The 19408-nt window shown below is 42.4% G+C and overlaps 1 protein-coding gene across 2 annotated transcripts in view; it reads right to left on the minus strand.

Annotated features, from left to right (window-relative positions):
* Positions 1–19408, minus strand: part of AGAP1 (ArfGAP with GTPase domain, ankyrin repeat and PH domain 1) — a 403044-nt gene that overhangs the window by 89671 nt on the left and 293965 nt on the right. For both annotated transcript variants that reach the window (XM_074145832.1, XM_074145831.1), the window contains one exon: positions 4366–4527. In XM_074145832.1, coding sequence (XP_074001933.1) covers positions 4366–4527 — 162 coding nt within the window. The remainder of the gene's footprint in view (positions 1–4365; positions 4528–19408) is intronic.

The raw sequence follows: 19408 nt of genomic DNA on the forward strand, positions 1-19408 counted from the left end.
GCAGAGAAAACACAGAGTCTGGAAAGTCTACCAAGTTGATAATCACATTTATTACTTTCTCATCAATTCCTGTTTCTCAGCTCCATCTGTGTGAATGGGAACACAGATCCATGCTTATTTTGCCTCTCCTGCTGAGAGAGAAGATAAATTACAGCGCTCTGCCTTGCATCTCCCTGACCGAAGGAGCCCACTCACCCATTACATGGATGCAGTTGGACCAACCCTGCCAACAGCAGACGGCAACGCTGGCCCTGCTGGCCAGAGCTCTTAGACAACGAAACACTTGCAGAGCACGGATGATCTAGATTTGATGCTGAAAGATGGCCATACTTTGGGCTCACAGACGGATTGAGGGCAGGCAGGTTCAAGCTGGCATAGCCACGAAGTTTTAAAACTGTCTAACAAGAGTAAGAAAAATAAACACTGGGAAGGATCTTTCTGTGAAGAGTAGCTCCAAGAAAACTTTTTAATTTTTCTACTTGTTTTCAAGCTGAAAAACCTTCCTATTATCACTAGCTGTTCCACTAACTGCAGCAGCACAAGGGTACCAAAACAGACTGGGCTCTGAGCAGCTATTCCTCTTTGAAACACAGCACTGCATAATCCTGCTCTGAGCAAGTTTTAGACAGCACGGTGGGAAAAACACTGCTGGTTGCTGGCACCTTGCCTAATGTAAGCATTCCTGCTGTTACCCTCAAAAACACAGAAATTTTTTTCAGTGACAAGTCCTGTACAGAGAACTATAAACTTCTCTCTGGGTTTCCCTGCACTGGAAAAATTTCACAAGAATCTGATTTTCCAAAATAGGAACTGAATTCTAATTTTCATCCAACTCTAGCACAGTTGCTGTAGTATTCTTGTTGCCTCAAACATTGTCTTGGAAAACCCACAGAAAGATAAACCAAGTAAGAGGAAAGAATCAATCCCAGAAAGAGAGGGCTGTGTGTGTGCAGATAGTGTGGAGAAAGAAGGATCGGTAAGATCTTTATGGAATGGCATAGAAGAGATGAGAATCAGTCCTTGGAATTAGTGAATCACCCTGGGCTCACTAGTGTCCATCATCGTGGTATCTGAATACTTGGGCAGAGGTCACTGATCAAAGCAGGCATGTTCAAGGAGACAAAAAAAAAAAAGACAGCGAAGTGCAGTAAAAATGCTAGTTTGCTGAAGACCAGATTTAAACCTCACTGAACACCTAAGCTTTGCTACAGACAAAAATGAGGGAATCCAGAATTTCTGTCTGAAAGCTGACACTTGAAATGTGCCTGGACCCAAAGGATGGCATTACAAAATCCAGAATTACCCAAATCATTTAACTCTGATCCATTGTAACTGTCTGAGAATAGCTACTGCAAGAGGATCCTCCTCCTCCTTTTCACAGTGAGCTCAGGATTTCCAGAACGAAGAAATATATGGTTCTCCCACGATTATAACCACAGTCTTCTGTAGCCCATTTTCAATAAGTCACTTGCTGTATCTCCAACACTTGATCAAAGTTGCCAAGGCAAAGAGTGCATCTCTCAGAACATCTTCCTTTTACTGTTTAATTTGGCTTTGTGGTCTTCAAAACTGTAGAAATCTTCTGAGGGTTTAAATCTATGCTTATGGCAAGCACAGAGGAAGAAAAATCAAAAAAGAAATCTTTTAGGTCATTGGACAGATTTGTAGCCAAGCGCTGAGGAACAAGGAAATAAGCCTTTTCCTGAGGAAAGGTTGAATTATTGAACGGAAAACTGCTTTGAATTGCAAGACAGATGTAAAAATGCTACATTAAACTACTTGGAGAAAAAACCCTAACAGCCTGAAGCATCTCAGACACACAGCAGACTGGCTTGTGACATACGTTGTCCCAGGACTGAAGTTATTGCCATCATTCAGCATCACAGCAAGCTCAGAGAGATGAACACTACCTGTCTGGTTGACCACGCATATGGTTAAACCATACCAAATATAGCTTCTGGCTCACACCAACACAAATACCAGAAAATACAGACAAAGGTTGCAAGTTGCCCACATACCAGGAATTGGAAAAAGCAACCCCCAGCCTTCGTTACTCTTGCTAGGAAGTACTTCATGGGAATCTGCAATCACTGTTACTTTTTCTGAGATGTCATTCTTCTAAAAGGACAGGGAACTCAAGCTGTTGGCTTCATGACTTTCTCCTTCAGCTACCGCTGACAGACAAGGCTCACTGTCCTGTCAGCCATCTCCTCCCAACCTTGCTAAGGACTCAAGGGCCAGTAAGATTAGTTGTCTGCTGAAGGATGCCCAGAGTTCCTCTCACACATGGCAAGAACGCTGTGCAGAAAGTTGCAATTCTATTCTTGCGGCCAATCACTGTTTTTCACTGGGTTGTGCTTTCAAAGAGATGTTATAAAACAAAAGAATTTAACAACCACCGTGGCCCACCCAAGACACAACTGTGAGCCCCAAGCCAGAAAAGAGTGCCCATCTCAGAAGACGTGTAAGAAGAGGCAGGTCAAAGAAAGCTGATGGGCTAATGTAGAGATACAAAGACTGTAAAAGCAAGTGTTGGCACTCACTACCACTTCTAAGACTCCCTGTGTATTACTTAGCTGCTGCTTGCCAGCCAGTTCTTGTCCTTCTGGAAACATATTCCCCGTTTATACGAGAGGGGACAATTTTGTTGAGTTATCGCAAAAAGATTTCAGACTAGCATCTTACGATACTGGAAGAAAAGGAGAGGAGCAAGAGAAAACGGGGAAGGATGAAAGAGCACTTTCTCCCCACTCCAAGCAGAACAGGGATTTCAGGGGCAAGATGCACAAAACTGCAGACCCCCCATTACTTGCTGCAGGTCAGAAGTCTGCGCCTGCAGACCAGGACCACACAGGCTCCAGCTCCAGTGACTTGTGAAAATAATCTCCCCAGGAGAAAGAAAACATACACGTATTAACCACTTAGAAAGAGATTTTCAAAGGCTCTTGATATCCAGCTGGTCTTGATTCATATTGACTTCAACAAAATAATCTTGGACCAATGGTTAGCACTCTGAAAAATCCCCTCTATAACTTGCCACTGAGGTATGAAAATAAGTGGTGTAAAAAGGATTGTTAAAAAAAAAAAAAAGAAAAAGATGACAAATTAAAAATGAAAGGTTAAAATAAAATTTGGCTTCAGGCCATAAACTAGGGGGGAACTAACAGTAAAGATAGTTAAATGACTGGAAAGAGAACGCAACAGGAGCTATTATGAAAAAAAGCTGATAGCTTTTAAAAAAGGATTTGTATAGATAGCTGGGGAAATAAATTCCGTATGTGATAGAAGTGCAATTGAGAAATTAAATAAATGGAAAATAAGGATGACTAAGTAGTAGTTAACATGCCCCTTCTCAGTTGTATACTATTATCACATCTATTTTTAATGTGCTGTCAGCTGTCTGCAATTGTCATGCTTTTTTCAGAACTTGTTCCAATGGTCTTTGATACTGAATTAGCTGTTTTTTACTCTCCAATGCTTACAACTGCATCTTTTTCTTACTCAACACTCCCCTTTTCCAACAATGTTATTCCATTGTCTCTGTTTTTCATCTCTCCTTATATGTTGACTCCCCAGTTTCTGAGCCTTCCAACTACCCTTGTTCATCTTTTTTCTGGAGCTCTTTTGGTTGAATCCTAGCATGTTTCTTTTCTTCTTTTCTAAAGATACAAGCATGTTTTATATCATATCTGGCTACTGTACACATTGTTACCCCTTCAGAAGGGCATTGAAAGCTATAGCAGTGTTCACATTGGAAAGAGTAAGCTAAACTAAGGAAAAAAAGAAGTTCTTTTTGGCTTTTGCTTTCTGGTTCTTAAAAAAGAACCCAAACATTTAAACTCTCCCCTTTTCCTTTTCATCCTCAAATAACACAATCTTTCCATGAGCAGCTGAATATTTAAACAATAACAGGCATCAGAAGCGCTTGCGATTCTAGAGCTCAGGATGTGTCTAAGGAGAAGTGATAACACGAGATTTAATAATATCGGAAAAATACAAAAATTCTAACGTGATGTATGAGCTATGAGTGAATCCGACTTTTTCTTTCTTTTTTTAACCTTACAAGTATGCCTGTTCCTTAACTTTATAGCCAACGATGCTCCACCATATTAACTTGGGGACAGTTTTTTATTTGTTAAAAAAAAATCAGTCCCAAACATGTTTCAGACAGTCAAATTCACCAGTGTGCGATGCCTCAGACCATTTGGCTTCATCATTAAAAGATCAGTCTTTAATTTCTCTACTTTAGTACAATTCTCTTTACCTTCCGTACGCAAAGCCAATGGTGAGCTTGAGCTGTACGTAACAAGGCTCTTTGGAATGTTATTTTTCAAAATTCAGACTTCCACCACAGAGTACGCTTACCTTCGGCTGTGCCTGAAATACCATCAGCTTTGAAATTGCTCGTGCTTTTCTTCCTGCGGTGTTTCTTTCTGTTGGCGTGAGGTGAAGGAGGTGGATCGAGTTTGGGGCTCGTTGTACTGGATATACTTGGGCTTGAACACACAGAATCTCCTAATCCAGTATCTGCAGTTTTTGGGGAAAAAAAAACCCAACAAAACAAACAGAGGGAAAAATAAAAATACTGCACAAATTAAATTAGTGACTGCTAGAATCCAAGATACAACCCATTGCTGTCTGTTAGCAGCTGACTTCGTGAGCTTAATGACTTACAAAGGCTACAGGAGAGCTTCCTAATGATATCCATTACTTTTTCAAAAAGGTACAAACCCCCAACTTGGCTGAAGTTCTGATTCAAGTCCTATCAAATCAACAGGACTTTGCATCAATTTTAAAAGCAGGTCAGTTTGAATGCACTTTATTACTTCCAATTGCTGCTTCTTACAAAGATCTTACTGATCCTCAAATTAACTCGTGTAATCCTAGGACATTTTAATACGTAATGGAACTGAGATATCCCAACATCCTCTGAATGCTGTCTGCCTTCCTTAATATTCGGGACAGACACACATAGAAAAGGTGGTGATGGCAATAAAGGTGGGAAAACAAAGTAACAAATGTATGCCTGGTACAACTAATATTGTGTGATAAAGGCTGACTTACTACCTGCCCCCAATGAAGAAAAAAAAAAAATAATCCCATGTTTCATGTGTTTAGTTTCTCACTAAACTAGTTAGCCACAGTAGCATAACATCCAACAATTTTAAGAACTAACGACAGAGTCATTTTCTACCTTCTCCCACCAACTACCTTGCTCAAACAAATCAAAATTAAAGGTCAGTGACACCCCTTTCCCATAAGCAGAGACCCACAGTCTATCCCCCGGTCCATGGAATGGCTGCTAACACATGAATGACTTCTCCGTGAGTAGCTCTTCTTTTCTTCAGTCAGAAAACATCTAACAGCAATATTTAAGAAAAGTGTAGCAAATGAGGATGTACTTTAAATTTCACTCTCCGTCTGGGTCCTTTCACATAGCAAATACCCAAGTAACCTCAATCCAGTATTATTCCCCAAGGCTGGTAAGATGATTTTAGTTTAATTGCAACCAATCTTTTGGTTATGATCAGTGCTAAATCCATTTCTATTTTGTTGGTTTGGTGTTGATTATAAAATTTAACATACCGTCCTACACTTCAATTAAACTGTTTGCTGTCATGTAAAGTGAAGCTGTTTCCAGAACCTTAGTTAGACACCATATTGCACTTAAGTGCAATACCAGGATTGTACTTACGATCAATTAATATGTTAGAAAATTATAAAGCCAGAGACTACGTAAAAAGTAGCTTTTGATTTTTTGAATTGTTAAATCCCCATATAACTGTCTATTTGACAAAGAAACCCTTTTTTTTTTTTTTTTTTTCGAATAAAGTTTACTTAATAATTACCCGCTAAGCACAGTTGTGCTGCAAGTTATTAGTGGGGGATAAATTATGTAGCTAATTGCCTGGCAATAAAGACCAAATCAAACATAAGCTTTATATTTAGGATTTTTGTTCTTTTCCCCACGTCCACTATTTTGAAACCAATCATCAAATATTTAACCACAAAAGGCAATCATGGCAACGTATTTACTGTATATCTGTATAGGAGATTTTAACTATATGCCTCAGAAATGCTCAAAGCAGCTATCCTACAAGGGTTTGCTGTCTCTCCAGGTGAAGAAGGCGGCAAACCCTGATGAGAATCCATGCCAGTGCTCAGCATGCTCTTGGTAAGGGGGACACGGGTAGCTGTGGCTCCCTTGACACTGGAAGAAGAGAAGATGCCAAAGAGGATGCCAGCAGTACAGAGGCATGGCCAAGGATGCAAGTTGGCTACTGCTAGCCCTAAATCACAGAATCACATGGGGTTGGAAGGGACCTCTGGAGATCATCTAGTCCAACCCCCCTGCCAAAGCAGGTCCACCCAGAGCAGGTCCCACAGGAACATGTCCAGGTGGGTTGGGAATGTCTCCAGAGAAGGAGACTCCACCACCTCCCTGGGCAGCCTCTTCCAGGGCTCTGCCACCCTCACAGGAAAGAAGTTCCTCCTCATGTTTAGGTGGAATTTCTTCTATTCAAGTTTGTGCCCATTTCCTCTTGTCCTGTCCCTGGGCACCACTGAAAAAAGACCGGCCCCGTCCTCTTGACACCCTCCCTTGAAGTATTTATAAGCACTGATCAGATCCCCCCTCAGCCTTCTCTTCTGCAGACTAAAAAGACCCAAGGCCCTCAGCCTCTCCTCATAAGAGAGATGCTCCAGGCCCCTCATCATCTCTGTAGCCCTCTGCTGTACCCTCTCCAGCAGTTCCCTGTCCTTCTTGAACTGGGGAGCCCAGAACTGGACACAGTGCTCCAGATGGGGCCTCCCCAGGGCAGAGCAGAGGGGGAGGATGACCTCCCTCCACCTGCTGGTCACACTCTTCCTGATGCACCCCAGGATGCCATTGGCCTTCTTCGCCACAAGGGCACATTGCTGGCTCATGGTCATCCTGTTGTCCAGCAGGACTCCCGGGTCTTTCTCCTCAGAGCTGCTCTCCAGCAGGTCAGCCCCCAACCTGTCCTGGTGCAGGGGGTTATTTCTCCCCAGGTGCAGCACCCTACACTTGTCCTTGTTGAATTTCATCAGGTTCCTCTCTGCCCAACTCTCCAGCCTGTCCAGGTCTCTGTATGGTGGCACAGCCTTCTGGTGTGTCAGCCTCCCATCCCAGTTTTGTATCATCAGCAAACTTGCTGAGGGTACCTTCCATCCCTTCATCCAGGTCACTGATGTGTCATATTTACCTCCAGGCTGAGACTTAAGAAGGTTTCCTATGTTGGGTACTAAAAAAGAAGAAAAAAACCAACGAAACACACAAAACCCCCTTCTTTGCAGCAATGACATGAAAATTGTCATGTTGAGACAGGCCAGCCACAGGCCAGGCACTGGCAAAGAAGGGGCCTGGCTGTGGCAGCGGCTGCCATGGGGCACCAAACCCAAAAATGTACCTAATTGATTTTCGTTTGCTTGTGAAAATCCAGAAAATTCATAAATACAATGGAAAAAATCCGAGAGAGCACACCAGCCAGGAAAGCTTACTCAGATCTAACACAATTTCTCAAAATGCTTCACTTTTCCCCTCCAGAAAATACGAGGCAATGGACAGGCCTCATTCCCAGCTTTCACTTTATAAAGAATTATCCTATTTTACTCAAGGAGAGGAGAAAAAAAAAAAATCCAGGAGAAAACAGCTCTATCACCCTCTCTCTCATGGGTTCAAAAAGCTTGTTCGCAATGCTGAGCCGCGTGCCGAAGTGCTGTGGTCCCTGAGGAAGGTGTACGAGGGCTGCATTCATCCCCACGTGCGACTCCAGCATCAACCACCATGCCCCGGAAAACGGCGAAGGAAACGAAATGGTGAAGGAAACGCACCCTGATGCGAAACCACAGAACATATTTTTTCCAGCGGAATCCTTGTTAAAAAAAGGTTAAGGTAGTGCTATGGTTTGAGAGAACCCATAACAATCTATTGCTGTTTAGACAACTATTCTATCACCCGATGACCCCTCCCCACCCGGAAAGGGGAATCGGGGAACACAAAGAAACACAAGGGTTGAAATATAAATAGATTTAATAGACTAAGACTAGATAAAACAATAATACTAAAGAACCAGTATTAATCCCGATACTGATATGAGATATACAGGAATGATACTCAGCCCATTCTCTCAGCAGAAGCTGTGCGCTCCCAGCAGGGACAGCAAATGGCGGACACTGGGAGCGCAATGGCTTCAGGAGGAAGGGAAGGCCTCAGGGCTCCGGCACCGGGGCAAGGAATTGTCTGGACCCGCTGCCATCAGGGAGAGAGAGAGCTACGCAGCAAACTTTTCTAATTTATATTGGATGTGACGTTCATGGTATGAAATACTCCTGTTGGCCAGCCTGGGTCAAATGCCCAGGCCTTGCTCCTCCTTGTCCCTGCACCTGGCAAGGCTCGAAAACACTAAAACCTTGAATCCCACAGAGCCTGGCTGGCTATAAAGTAAATATTTTCACAAATTCAGGCACTAGAGTCTTCTAAAAGTGCAATTTTTCCCCAGCATTAGAAGAAAAGTTAGTCCTGTGTCTCTCAACAGGTAGATCTGTACGCTCGCTGCGACTTGGTCTAATTTCTAGGCTATAATTTGCCCCACCAAAACCTGCTCCTGAGCTCTGGGAAATAAGGAAGGTACAGTTTGACTACTCACGTCGGAGAGCTGAAGAATTAACTCCCTACGGTAACTCCTCGTGACCCGCAGCCCTTTCTGGGAAATAACCTGCTGTCCTTGGGCCAACCGTCTCTGAAGCGAAGAGCCTGAAGCTTTCCCTCCCCCTCAACCAGAAAAGAAACGCCAAGTCTCTCATAAACAGGTGCGGAGCTGAGATTGTTGGTGTATTAATGCCCCATATTCCCAGCTTCGGAAACCACCCTTTGAAGATGGAAGCTATTTAACATTCTCCCAGTTTAAAATATGAGCAATCAAAAGGCGCTAGGGCCTTCCACGCTGTGCTTTCCCATTTCCCACTACTTCTCTTGCCTGACAAGGTATTCTTCAAATTGAAAAGAGGGCTCCTGAAAGCCCGGCTTCGGAAAACTGTAAATGAGTTCAGGCTTCAGCCCACTGAATGCAATTTCATACTCCTGACTGAATACAAATAATGCATTTTATTTTGTATCAATTACCACGCCTGAGAACAGACGACCACTGCTAGCACTATTAAATATATTAAAAAAAAAAAAAAAAAAAAAAGGCAAGGAAAAAGGCACGCCAAATTAAAAAAGCAAGCGCCTCATTACTCCACATCTAAACCAGCTTTGACAGAGGCACTGGAACTCATAAGACGCGTTTCACTGGGTTGGGATGGGCTGTTTTGCAGCCATCCCGCGCGTTCAATGTCAGCCATTAGTTCTTCCCAATCGGGCATCAATGTTCAACGCACACCCAAAAAAATATATAATACCAGTAATAATAATAACAATCTGCAGTCTCTCCGAGCTTCAATACTTGAAGTATGAGTCAAAGAAGCAGTTTCACTTTTCACTCGGGAAGCTGACAAGCATGACTAGAGGGGGAATAAAATAACATTCAGTTCGCATAAATATCAAGCGGGCTGCTTGAGACTGATGGGCCAGGAATGTATTCTTAGCCATCATTCTGGCAGACAGGCCCAAGGACACTCATAACTTATTTTACAATCATTTAGTTTCAGCTCAAGTGGAAAACGTGACAACTTATCTCTGCTGACAAGATGCCATATCGAACCTTACAATTAACTCTCCCGCGATTATCTGCCCAGCCCATCATTAGCTTTGCAGTTTTTGATTGACGGTACAGGCAGCTTTCCTTGATGATGGTCATCATTTGCAGGGTATATATATATCTATATATCTATATATACATTATACAACATTAGGGACAAAACTCTCCCCTTGCCACGTCGCTGGGGTTGTCCTGATCAGCACATCCTCTGTCCTGCAACTGCTGGGCCACGTTTCTAAGTGATGTATGGCAACACACCACTGAAAAATGTCATCTCCTCCTCCAAAACAGAGCATCACCCTGCTCCAGCCTACGACTGCTGCCGACTGCAATGTACAGAGGTGAGCTAGAGACGCCCATGCCTTCTCCCGGCAAACAGCCAGCCTTCCTCACTGCCCTCTCTCCCCACTGTAATTATTAATTCCACTCAGCTGTAAGCGAGAGCTGACAGGAACCGCGTCCTTGCAGTTTACCTCTGCACGCTCACGATGCATCAAGGAGGACGCCGTGAATCTCACACGCGCGTTCAGTCACTTTCCCTACCAACACGAAAATACCTTTCTCACTGAAAGGTGTTTCTAGCTTTGCAGGGTGGTGAAATAATTCCAAACTCATACCAAGGGGTAGGAGAGCTTCTTTGCAAACCGGTACGACAAAGTATAGGTGCCCATTCCAGAAAAAGTAGTAAAATAGTCAGTTCAGAGTATACTGAGGGTAAGTTTACATTTATGCAAGTTATTTGAGGCCATTCTAAAATAGGCAGTAGCTCACTCCACGCTCAGGAGCAACAAGAGACACGTAGCAGCCAAACCCCTTAAGTTATCAAGAGATGAGATATTAAAAAACCCAAGCACTCTGCCATTAGAGCAGTGATATTTCTCTGTAGGTGCATGACACGTGGGGTAAGACAAAGGTTCTGCGTGTTCAGGTCTGACCCTCGTTTCCTAGAAATTACAAAACAAAGAAAAAAAAGCCAATGTAGCTTTTATTCCAGAAAGCAAGTCCCATGTTTGCAACTCCCCTAGATGCATTTTGTAATTACAGTCATAATAGAAATTCCTTTCAATTATGACAAATTCTGGTAGGAGAAAGGAGAGGCGCGAGGGAAAAAGTATGTTTTCTACAACTACAACCCAGAATTACGAGACGGAACATTAAATGACAAAAGAAACCAACCAATCCTTCTCAGAAGAGTCTCCAGGGCTGTGCTGTTGTACCGCGGTTTATTTGCCATTTGAAATAGCTATGTTTGATATCCTCTCCCAGTATTATACGATGTTTGTAAAACTTAATATTCTGCACAAGTCCCACTTCTTTTCTCTTTATAGGTTTATTATGTGGAAGCTGCACGCGCTCCAGAAAAGGATCTCAAAGACAACTCCATTTGTGCCCTTCTCATCAACGAGGAGCCCTCCTGGATTTGAAAAGGGAAAGAAATCCAATTCAAACCCAAACCCATGTGCTTCCTTTGTGCCCCTAGCACAGGACACAACTGGCCTGGCATCCCAAACCCCCAAGCATCTGCTCAGAGCGTGTCTGAGATTCGGATTGAAGCCATTCCTCCTTCACCGCTTGCTGTGCCTGCGCGGCAGAGCTGCAGAAGATACCAAGACAAGAATCAAGGAGGCAAAGAAAATGAGGGACAATAAGCAGGTATGAGTGCCCCAGGCCAGGGTAAAAGGGCCGGGTGTGCAAAAAGATGAGGAAAGGAAGCAACATATAAGGTACGGGAATAGCACAGCACAAAGGCTGAGATACAAAGATCCGAGAGCAGAGCTTCAGCTTTGGCCCACGGTTCCTATTCTCTCTCATACACACACAAACCTCTCTCCTCTGTAACCATTTGCAGCGGAAACAAGGATATTCTGACCTCTTCTATCTTCGTGTCTTTTGATTTATTTCATATTTTTGTCAAATCACCTATTTACAAGAACTTGAAACAAACTCAACAGGTGACACTATTCTCCACAGACCAAAGTCGAGCTTGATCTGGTTTACATTTTTCTTGCATCTTCTTGTTAAAATTTTCCAACAGGCTTTCAAAGTGAAATTAGACTTTTTTTTTGTCAAGCCCAGCTCCCCAATGCGGCCTTATTCTCAAGTAGCTGGAGATTGATTAATTTGGGTTTTTTGATTTGCTGAAGTGACAAGAAGTCAGACGTTACAAAAGCGGGACCAGTGAATGGGATCAATTAAAGAGCAGAAGCAGCAACACAATTAATAGCACCAGGTTCAAGGGGAAAAAGAAAGCGCTGATGACGAAAACAACAGCAACAGCTCTGACTGCAGCAGGAATCTTTGCTGCAACCCAAGGAAGGCTGAATCCAAAGAGGGTGTTTCAGAACTTTTACTATGCCATTAGTGTTGAAATGAAATAAGGCAAAGATGTCGGTAGCTGGTGGACTGAATAATAAAAAAATAGCTGGACACTTTCATCTTCTACACATGTGTTTTAAATAGAGGTGAAAAAAGCAATCCTTTTATTTAAGCAGGGGAAGCAAAAGACTAAAACCATCTGTAGTTGTATTTCAGACCCATTTCCCCAAGCTGAGATTTTTCTGGCTGTGAAATCCAATGCTCTACAGCTTCCCTTTACAGCTATTACCATAAACGTTCTATCAAGTTCTTTATATTCCTCTTCTGCCTCAAACCGAAGTTAAAGGGATGCTGCAATCGCACAATGACTGCAGAAGGCTGGAGTCGGGTGCGGACATACAGGACTGACATTAAAATCCTGTCAAAACTGCAGCTTGGCAGAAGTCTGCGGATGGTAATAAACACTGGCGAGTCGGGGAGAAGGGGTAGCATGAGATTACAGCCTCCAGAAAAAAAAAAAAAAAAAAAACCCAAACCAAAAACCAAGCAAATACTTTTAAAATACACAGAGCTCATACCTTTCACAGGAATTAGGCATATCCGGTCATCATTTAGCTGAATTCAGCTTGGACACTCAAGCTATCGAGGGCTTAAATTAACCTGCTGCACTGAACGAAATTAAAAGGAAGCTCTGAGCAGAACTGGGGGATGGAGATGAAAGAGCCTCAGGAGTATTCTCTTTCCACGGCGCCTACCATTTTTCCAGCCTTGTGCCTAGAGCCTGTAAATCACAAAGCTATCCTGTCATGTACAGAAAGCCCCACTGAATGCCCAAGTTACTGCCTCCTTTCCTCTATTAGCAATTTCAATTAAATAAGAAAAACAAAGCTTCCCTCTTGACAAAAGAAAAAGATCTCCCTGCTTTTGGAGGGTCTGGCTTTTGATACGTGGTAGCATGCCTCCAGCAAAGCAGACCTGAAGGCATGTTTGGCTTGACGGGATCGTTTCCACTCGGCAGCCTAATAAGCCACTCTGTGACAAGCGAGGGACATCATCCACAGACTTGTGAGAGGAAGTCAGTCTCATGACAGTAAAGCACAGATATCGGAAGGACCGTCTTCAATGATTTCAGAGATAGTAAGACCCTTGTTACAATCTCCCTTATCCAAAAGAAAAAGTTACCTCTAGCTCACTTCCTACTAACAGGCAATGTCTGGCCATCGTAAAGGAAGCATGAAAGCAAAAATGCAATACAGCATTTAAAAAAACCCACCCACTAGAGTACATTGCTCACTACGTTTTCCCTCCTAAGGAGCAACGCATTACAGCGCTAGCAAAACACTATCCTGCTCCCTAGAAAGCTTAAGTATTGCTAGCAGGGAAAGAAGCAATCCTATCCTGTTAACTCCTTTTCAAAGCCATCTTACAAAGAAAGCTCCTTGTATCACAGAAGGAATTTACTATCTATTCCTAAGTGACCCTCCTGGTGTTGCAAGTCAGGTGACGAGCATCAGCAGTGAGGACTAACTGTATTTTAGAGGATCAGCGAGCCTCAGAACATGAACCAGGAGAGAAATACTAGTCTTTTCCCTGCACATCTCGCCTAAAGCAGGTTCAGGTCAGGGGCAGAGATATTATAAATCACTCCCCGAGTTAACACAGTTTGCTAATTTTTCTTATCCCGCACTACACAGATGCATCTTTGTGCTAGCCTCCTTTGTGCTGTATGCTGAGCATGCCCTGCGGAAAGATCAAGAATGACAATTTGAACACATAAGGACAACAAACTAGAAAGAGATGCAAGTCTTAGATGTTGCAGGATGCCACCACATCCCAAGGCAAACTAACTTCGTGGCTCCTGCTGAATAGATCTCCAGTCTAGATGCATAAGGGATGGCTCTAATTCTTCTGGCATAACGTTTTCACTGAGCAGCATCAGATCTGTTGAGAAGATGAGATTCTTACATGGTGTCACACTGAATTGCTACAAACTGTCTGTATGATGCTATGGGCATTGTTTCTCCTGGCCATCAACTGTATACAAAACAGAGAGGTGAGGAATATTACAAAAGGCAGCTAGTTATGAGGATTAATTTCAGGTAACTAGTTCTTAGCCACCCCACGAGGGAGAAAGAAGATGGATGGTCCTTTTGAAGTCAAACCCTACAGCTGTGGTATGGTTTCAGGGCAGCATCTCCTGGCTTGATTCCAGGTCATGTGTTGGTTTGTCTGTTTGCCACTTTTGAAGCCACGTAGATATTCAGACAACTCAAGAATAGTTACCAACTGCAGCGTGCTGGACCTAGTGAACCCACCAAGACCATCCCAAGTAATGGTGATCTGCAGAAAAATAAACACTTGGAGCACAACTAAAAGAATACATCTTGGATGAACAAGCTACACCGTGATCAAGTACACACAACGTTGTGTGACAAATACTGTTTTATATCCTTGGTCAAAATGATATGCTTAATAAATTCACCTCAATTATACAAAGGGTGAGAGCTCCGCCTTGATCTAACGATCAGCATTGTCATCTAAATTGCAAAAAAACCCCTCATTTAACAATATTTTGCTTTGAAATAGAGCTTTGAGGTCTCAAGGCACTTGGAAAATAATGAAACTAAGCCTTACTGAATCACTTCCTACTAAAATATTTACCTTGTATTTCAAGATAGGCAAAATAAGACAGAAAGGAAGAACTGTCTCTCTTCAAAGAAATGCTCAGCGGCAGAAAGAGAGCCACATCTCTTGTCTCTACTCTTGTACTTTAACCTTCAGTCTGTACAACCTGTGGATAACTTCAAGCATCAAACCCACTCACTGGTAATTGGGAAGAGGTTAGGAAACTCTCCACTCTCAGTCCACAAGACTTCAGTGACAAGCCCTAATATCAGTGTTTTGGGAAAAATCGAGACTTCCACTATTAACATTTTACAATTAAAGCTGTATAGCAAATAGGCAGTTAATTGCATCATGCTAGGTAGGAAAAGGCTGAGGCTTTCCTGGTAACATATGCCACGGGCTCCAGTGTCATAAAGGGAAAGAAATAATGGAAGCAACAGCAGAGATACTCTTAATCAAAGGCAAACCCGAACATTTCCCTACTGCAGAAACCTATAGCTGAAAAGTAAAGCTCTTAACATAAAGCTATGTCTTTGCTACCTTTTATAGGTGTCAGATGACATACTGCCATTGACAAAGTTTTTTTTTTTTTAAAACTTTTAAATTTAATCAAGCACTCTTTCTAGCTCTTAACCAGCTCTTCTAAGGGTTTAGATAACCCAAGTCAGGGCCCTTCTTTTGCCCTGACAAAATCCATGCACCAGAAAAGCCACTCGCCTAGAGAAACTTGTGAACTGGATACTCCTCATTGACCCGGACGGTGGGTGGCACACACGATCGCTGAATTAAGAGATGATATCAACTGTAACAAATGAAGGGCCCAGAGACTTGAAAGGAGATGCTCTTCCACCTGCAAGGAAGGCCAGATCTCTGTGCTTCAGCTGTCCCCCCAACAATCAGCAGGTTGTGAAGGAGTTGTGTATCGGATTTAACACAGAGGCTTCTTTCACTCCTTGAACTGTATATGCTGTGAAGCAGCTTTGAAGCCTTGGATTCCATAGGTAACATATACATATCATCCTTGTACTCCGTGCTCTGTGATCTGGACTGGAAAGAAACTGAGCCTGCAAATAGACATGCTTGATGAGACAACCGCTCTCACGTTAATTGGAACGCGAACTTCACTAAGCTGGAGAAGAAATAAAAGCATCGTGTGTGTTTCTTGCACACGCTTTGCCCAGATCCTGCCAAATCAAAGCAGTGTGTTTCCGGAAATACATTGGAAAAGAAATCTAATCATTACAAGCATCTATTTGAACTACCAAAGTATGGACATAAAAAGAAGAAATTCTGAAATCAGGATTTACTCCAATGGTAGCTATGCATTAACTTCTTACTTTCTCAACTTTATGTGTAAAACTTTACTAAACTTTATAGAAATTTAAAATTTACATTATTATTATATAAATTTAGATAAAAATATTAAGAAAAATACAAGTATACTGATCTGGGAAGTTTACTAATTTCCCTGCTTAAGTCTTACTTATAAGGTCCTTAAATACGTAATGCACTGGGCTTGTTAAATTTTTAAGTCACTTTATTTGAATTAGCTGAGTTTATAGAGTGTCACACTTAGCTCTTGCAGTATTATGTCTTTCCTCTATGTTTATTTGAGAATGCATCTCTCAATTTATATTACTCTCTGTAAACAAGATTTTATTTTTCAAAGTTCATAAACTCCCATAGGACACTGTGTGAATCCAGCTCGTGTACTTATTTCCTTGCAATTATAATTTATCAAAATACATCACTCCTGACTGCATACAGGCATCCTCACATCAAATGCAGCTCTTCAGCTTTAAATAGCTAGTGCCAGAAGATTCGTCCTGCTGCTGCTGTTGAATACAGTCCATGTGTTGATGTCTCAGCCATTATTCAAGCATTTTAAGACCACGGGTCACATTTATTCTTGAGATACCAGGAAAAACAATCACAGCTGATCCTCTATCTCAAACTATCTGGTGACAGACCAGACAAGAAATATCACAGCAAATCTCATTCCAAACTGTAACCATTTACAGGTAAAGCAATCTTAAAACTAAAAGCATATAAAAGAACCCAAACTATCTTTTTATACAAATGAGATTACAGGACGGCTTCCCTGATAAAGAATTTACTTTGTACAGGGGGGCGATCACCTTCAGTATTAACCCTTCCATTCTGACAGATACTAATATAGAAAGAGAACGGAATATATTTTTACAGGCTTTTAAGCGCAGTATCTGTCAAACGTCAAGCACCCGAGTTACAGAGAAACAGCTTGCAGCTGAAGTCAGACAAGGAGACAGCTATGGATACACATATCTATATATATGTATTTTAAAACACAACCTGAAGTTAAGTCCCCCTGTTTCTAGTGATATCAGTACTGGGTATCCTTACTTACTTTCCTTACTTGGTAAGTCCTGACTTCCTGCAGTGGTTAAATACCACGAGTGGATCACTGCAACACACGAACCCTGCGCCTGAAAGGTCAGGAGCAAGGAGCGTCTCCCAGACACGAGCTTGAAGACCTGGTAAAGAGAACCTTCACTATTCTCACTGTCCTGTCAGGCTGAAGTTTATGCTCCGTAATAAAAATAAAGCGCTTTGGTCTGAGGCGTTTGGGTTTTTTTTCCCCCTTTTCTCATGCGTGGGGACAAATGGAGAAGGTGTGACAACTAAACCCAGCTAGAGGCACAAAACCCACTGATTTATTGAACACTGCTAGACAATCAAGTCAGATTAATCAACATCAGTAACCAGAAAAAAAATCATCTTTTTCTCCCTATTATAAGGAACATGCCATACGCTTTCCTATTTCAGTTTAAATTTTAAGCAAAACTAAATGCAAAATACACATTTAGACATCCATAAGTTAATGTCAGGAAAAAACAAAGCTTTATAGTTCCACTCAAAAAGTTAATTTAGTCACATAAACAATTTACTGACAGACATTTGGCACTTCAGGCTGTGAACAAGATTAAGACGAGCAGGAGGTTGCCAGTGTCAAATTATCTGAAGATGAAAACTCACATTTCTTGCCATTTTGGAATCAAGCACAGGATTTAATTGCTGAATGCAACAATTCATTATATTTTAATCGGGGGGAGGGAGGGCGCGGAAAGAAGAGGATCTTAAACAAGAAAAGCAGATGGGTTTCTGGAGGACTGCAGAATTGTAAAAATCCATATAATACGGTCCAGGATCTAAACAGCAAGATGAGGTAAATAGAGAATTACTCAGTTGAAACCCAGCAAAGCTGTGTAGAAACTCCCACATACCCAATAGTGCTGCTTTCCTCCTGAAAGCAACATCAGGACACAGCTCAGTTTAAGCCTCAAGGGCTTATTGGTACCATTTCCCTGTCCACCACGGACACAAAACCAGAAGAACCACTTTCACATCTTTCATTCTTTTAAGTCATCGTGAAGGAACGTGTTCCCCAACGGATGCGAAGTCCAGCGGGACCAAATGGCAACAGCTCATCTACAGTTTGAGGTACACTGAGCTGCAGCCCACAGCCTGCACGACCTGGTGAAAGACGTAGTGAAAGCAGTAAGCAAGCCAGCAGCGTTTGAACCCCTATGGCACAGAGGTGGCAGACCCAAGAGGTTTTGCCCCTTGGTTACTTTTTTTTTATTTTTAGCACTCCACTTAGGCAGAATTTCAGGAACACCTCAGTGCTCTTCTTCTGTACGACAGGTTTTCCTCCATCTTTTCTTCCATCATTTCGACAACAAGCACATACCCAGAGAACATAAGGTAAGCGCTTGTATTTTGTGAACCTGGTAGGAATCTCCTCAAGAAATGTAACCTTACTTTCTCGTTCAATTGAGATTCTTATGGTCTACAAAATGGAACGGGTAAGCATTGGCTCCTCCTACTTCTGGACACTAACATATTCCTACAAGAGCCATGGGCAGAAAGCATCGTTTAGTTTAACGCTCTGAAATCCTTTTCAGAGAACTTATCCTTATGCCAACACCATTTTGGAGAAGAAAGCTCGGTGAAAAAACAAATGGGATGTCTGCTCACATCTCAGAAACTTCACGTTTCCCCTCTCCACCTGCCTTCAGGCTCAGGCAGGGCACAGGCAACATGAGGCTTTCCTGACGAATGCTCAAGCTGTCAGACAATAATCAGATTTTCTTGCTGACCTCCTCTTTCTAGCTGAGTGCTGAATGATACTGCTTTCTCCTCCTTTAAAAAGTTCTAGAAACCAGTATGGACCACAGAATCACATGGGGTTGGAAGGGACCTCTGGAAATCATTCCAGTCCAACCTCCCCTGCCAAAGCAGGTCCACCCAGAGCAGGTTGCACAGGAACGTGTCCAGGTGGGTTTGAATGTCTCCAGAGAAGGAGACTCCACCACCTCCCTGGGCAGCCTCTTCCAGGGCTCTGCCACCCTCACAGGAAAGAAGTTCCTCCTCATGTTTAGGTGGAATTTCTTATATTCAAGTTTGTGCCCATTTCCTCTTGTCCTGTCTCCGGGCACCACTGAAAAAAGACCGGCCCCATCCTCTTGACACCCTCATGAAACACCACCACTTCTAGAGTCTTATTTCTTTATTTCAGGCTGTCTTTGGTATTCTCCTTTTCCTCATGCTGCAATGAAAAAATGATGAGTGACACAACTATGAGAATAATAATAAGAATATCTAGCTGCAAATGTCTTGTCTCAACCTCACATACTTTATGGTGAGGATCCAGAAGGAGATACACAATGCTCAGAGAGAATGAAATTTGCACAAGCGAAAACTGC

This window comes from Numenius arquata, chromosome 3 (genome assembly GCF_964106895.1).
Source record: "Numenius arquata chromosome 3, bNumArq3.hap1.1, whole genome shotgun sequence".
Lineage (NCBI taxonomy): Eukaryota > Metazoa > Chordata > Aves > Charadriiformes > Scolopacidae > Numenius > Numenius arquata.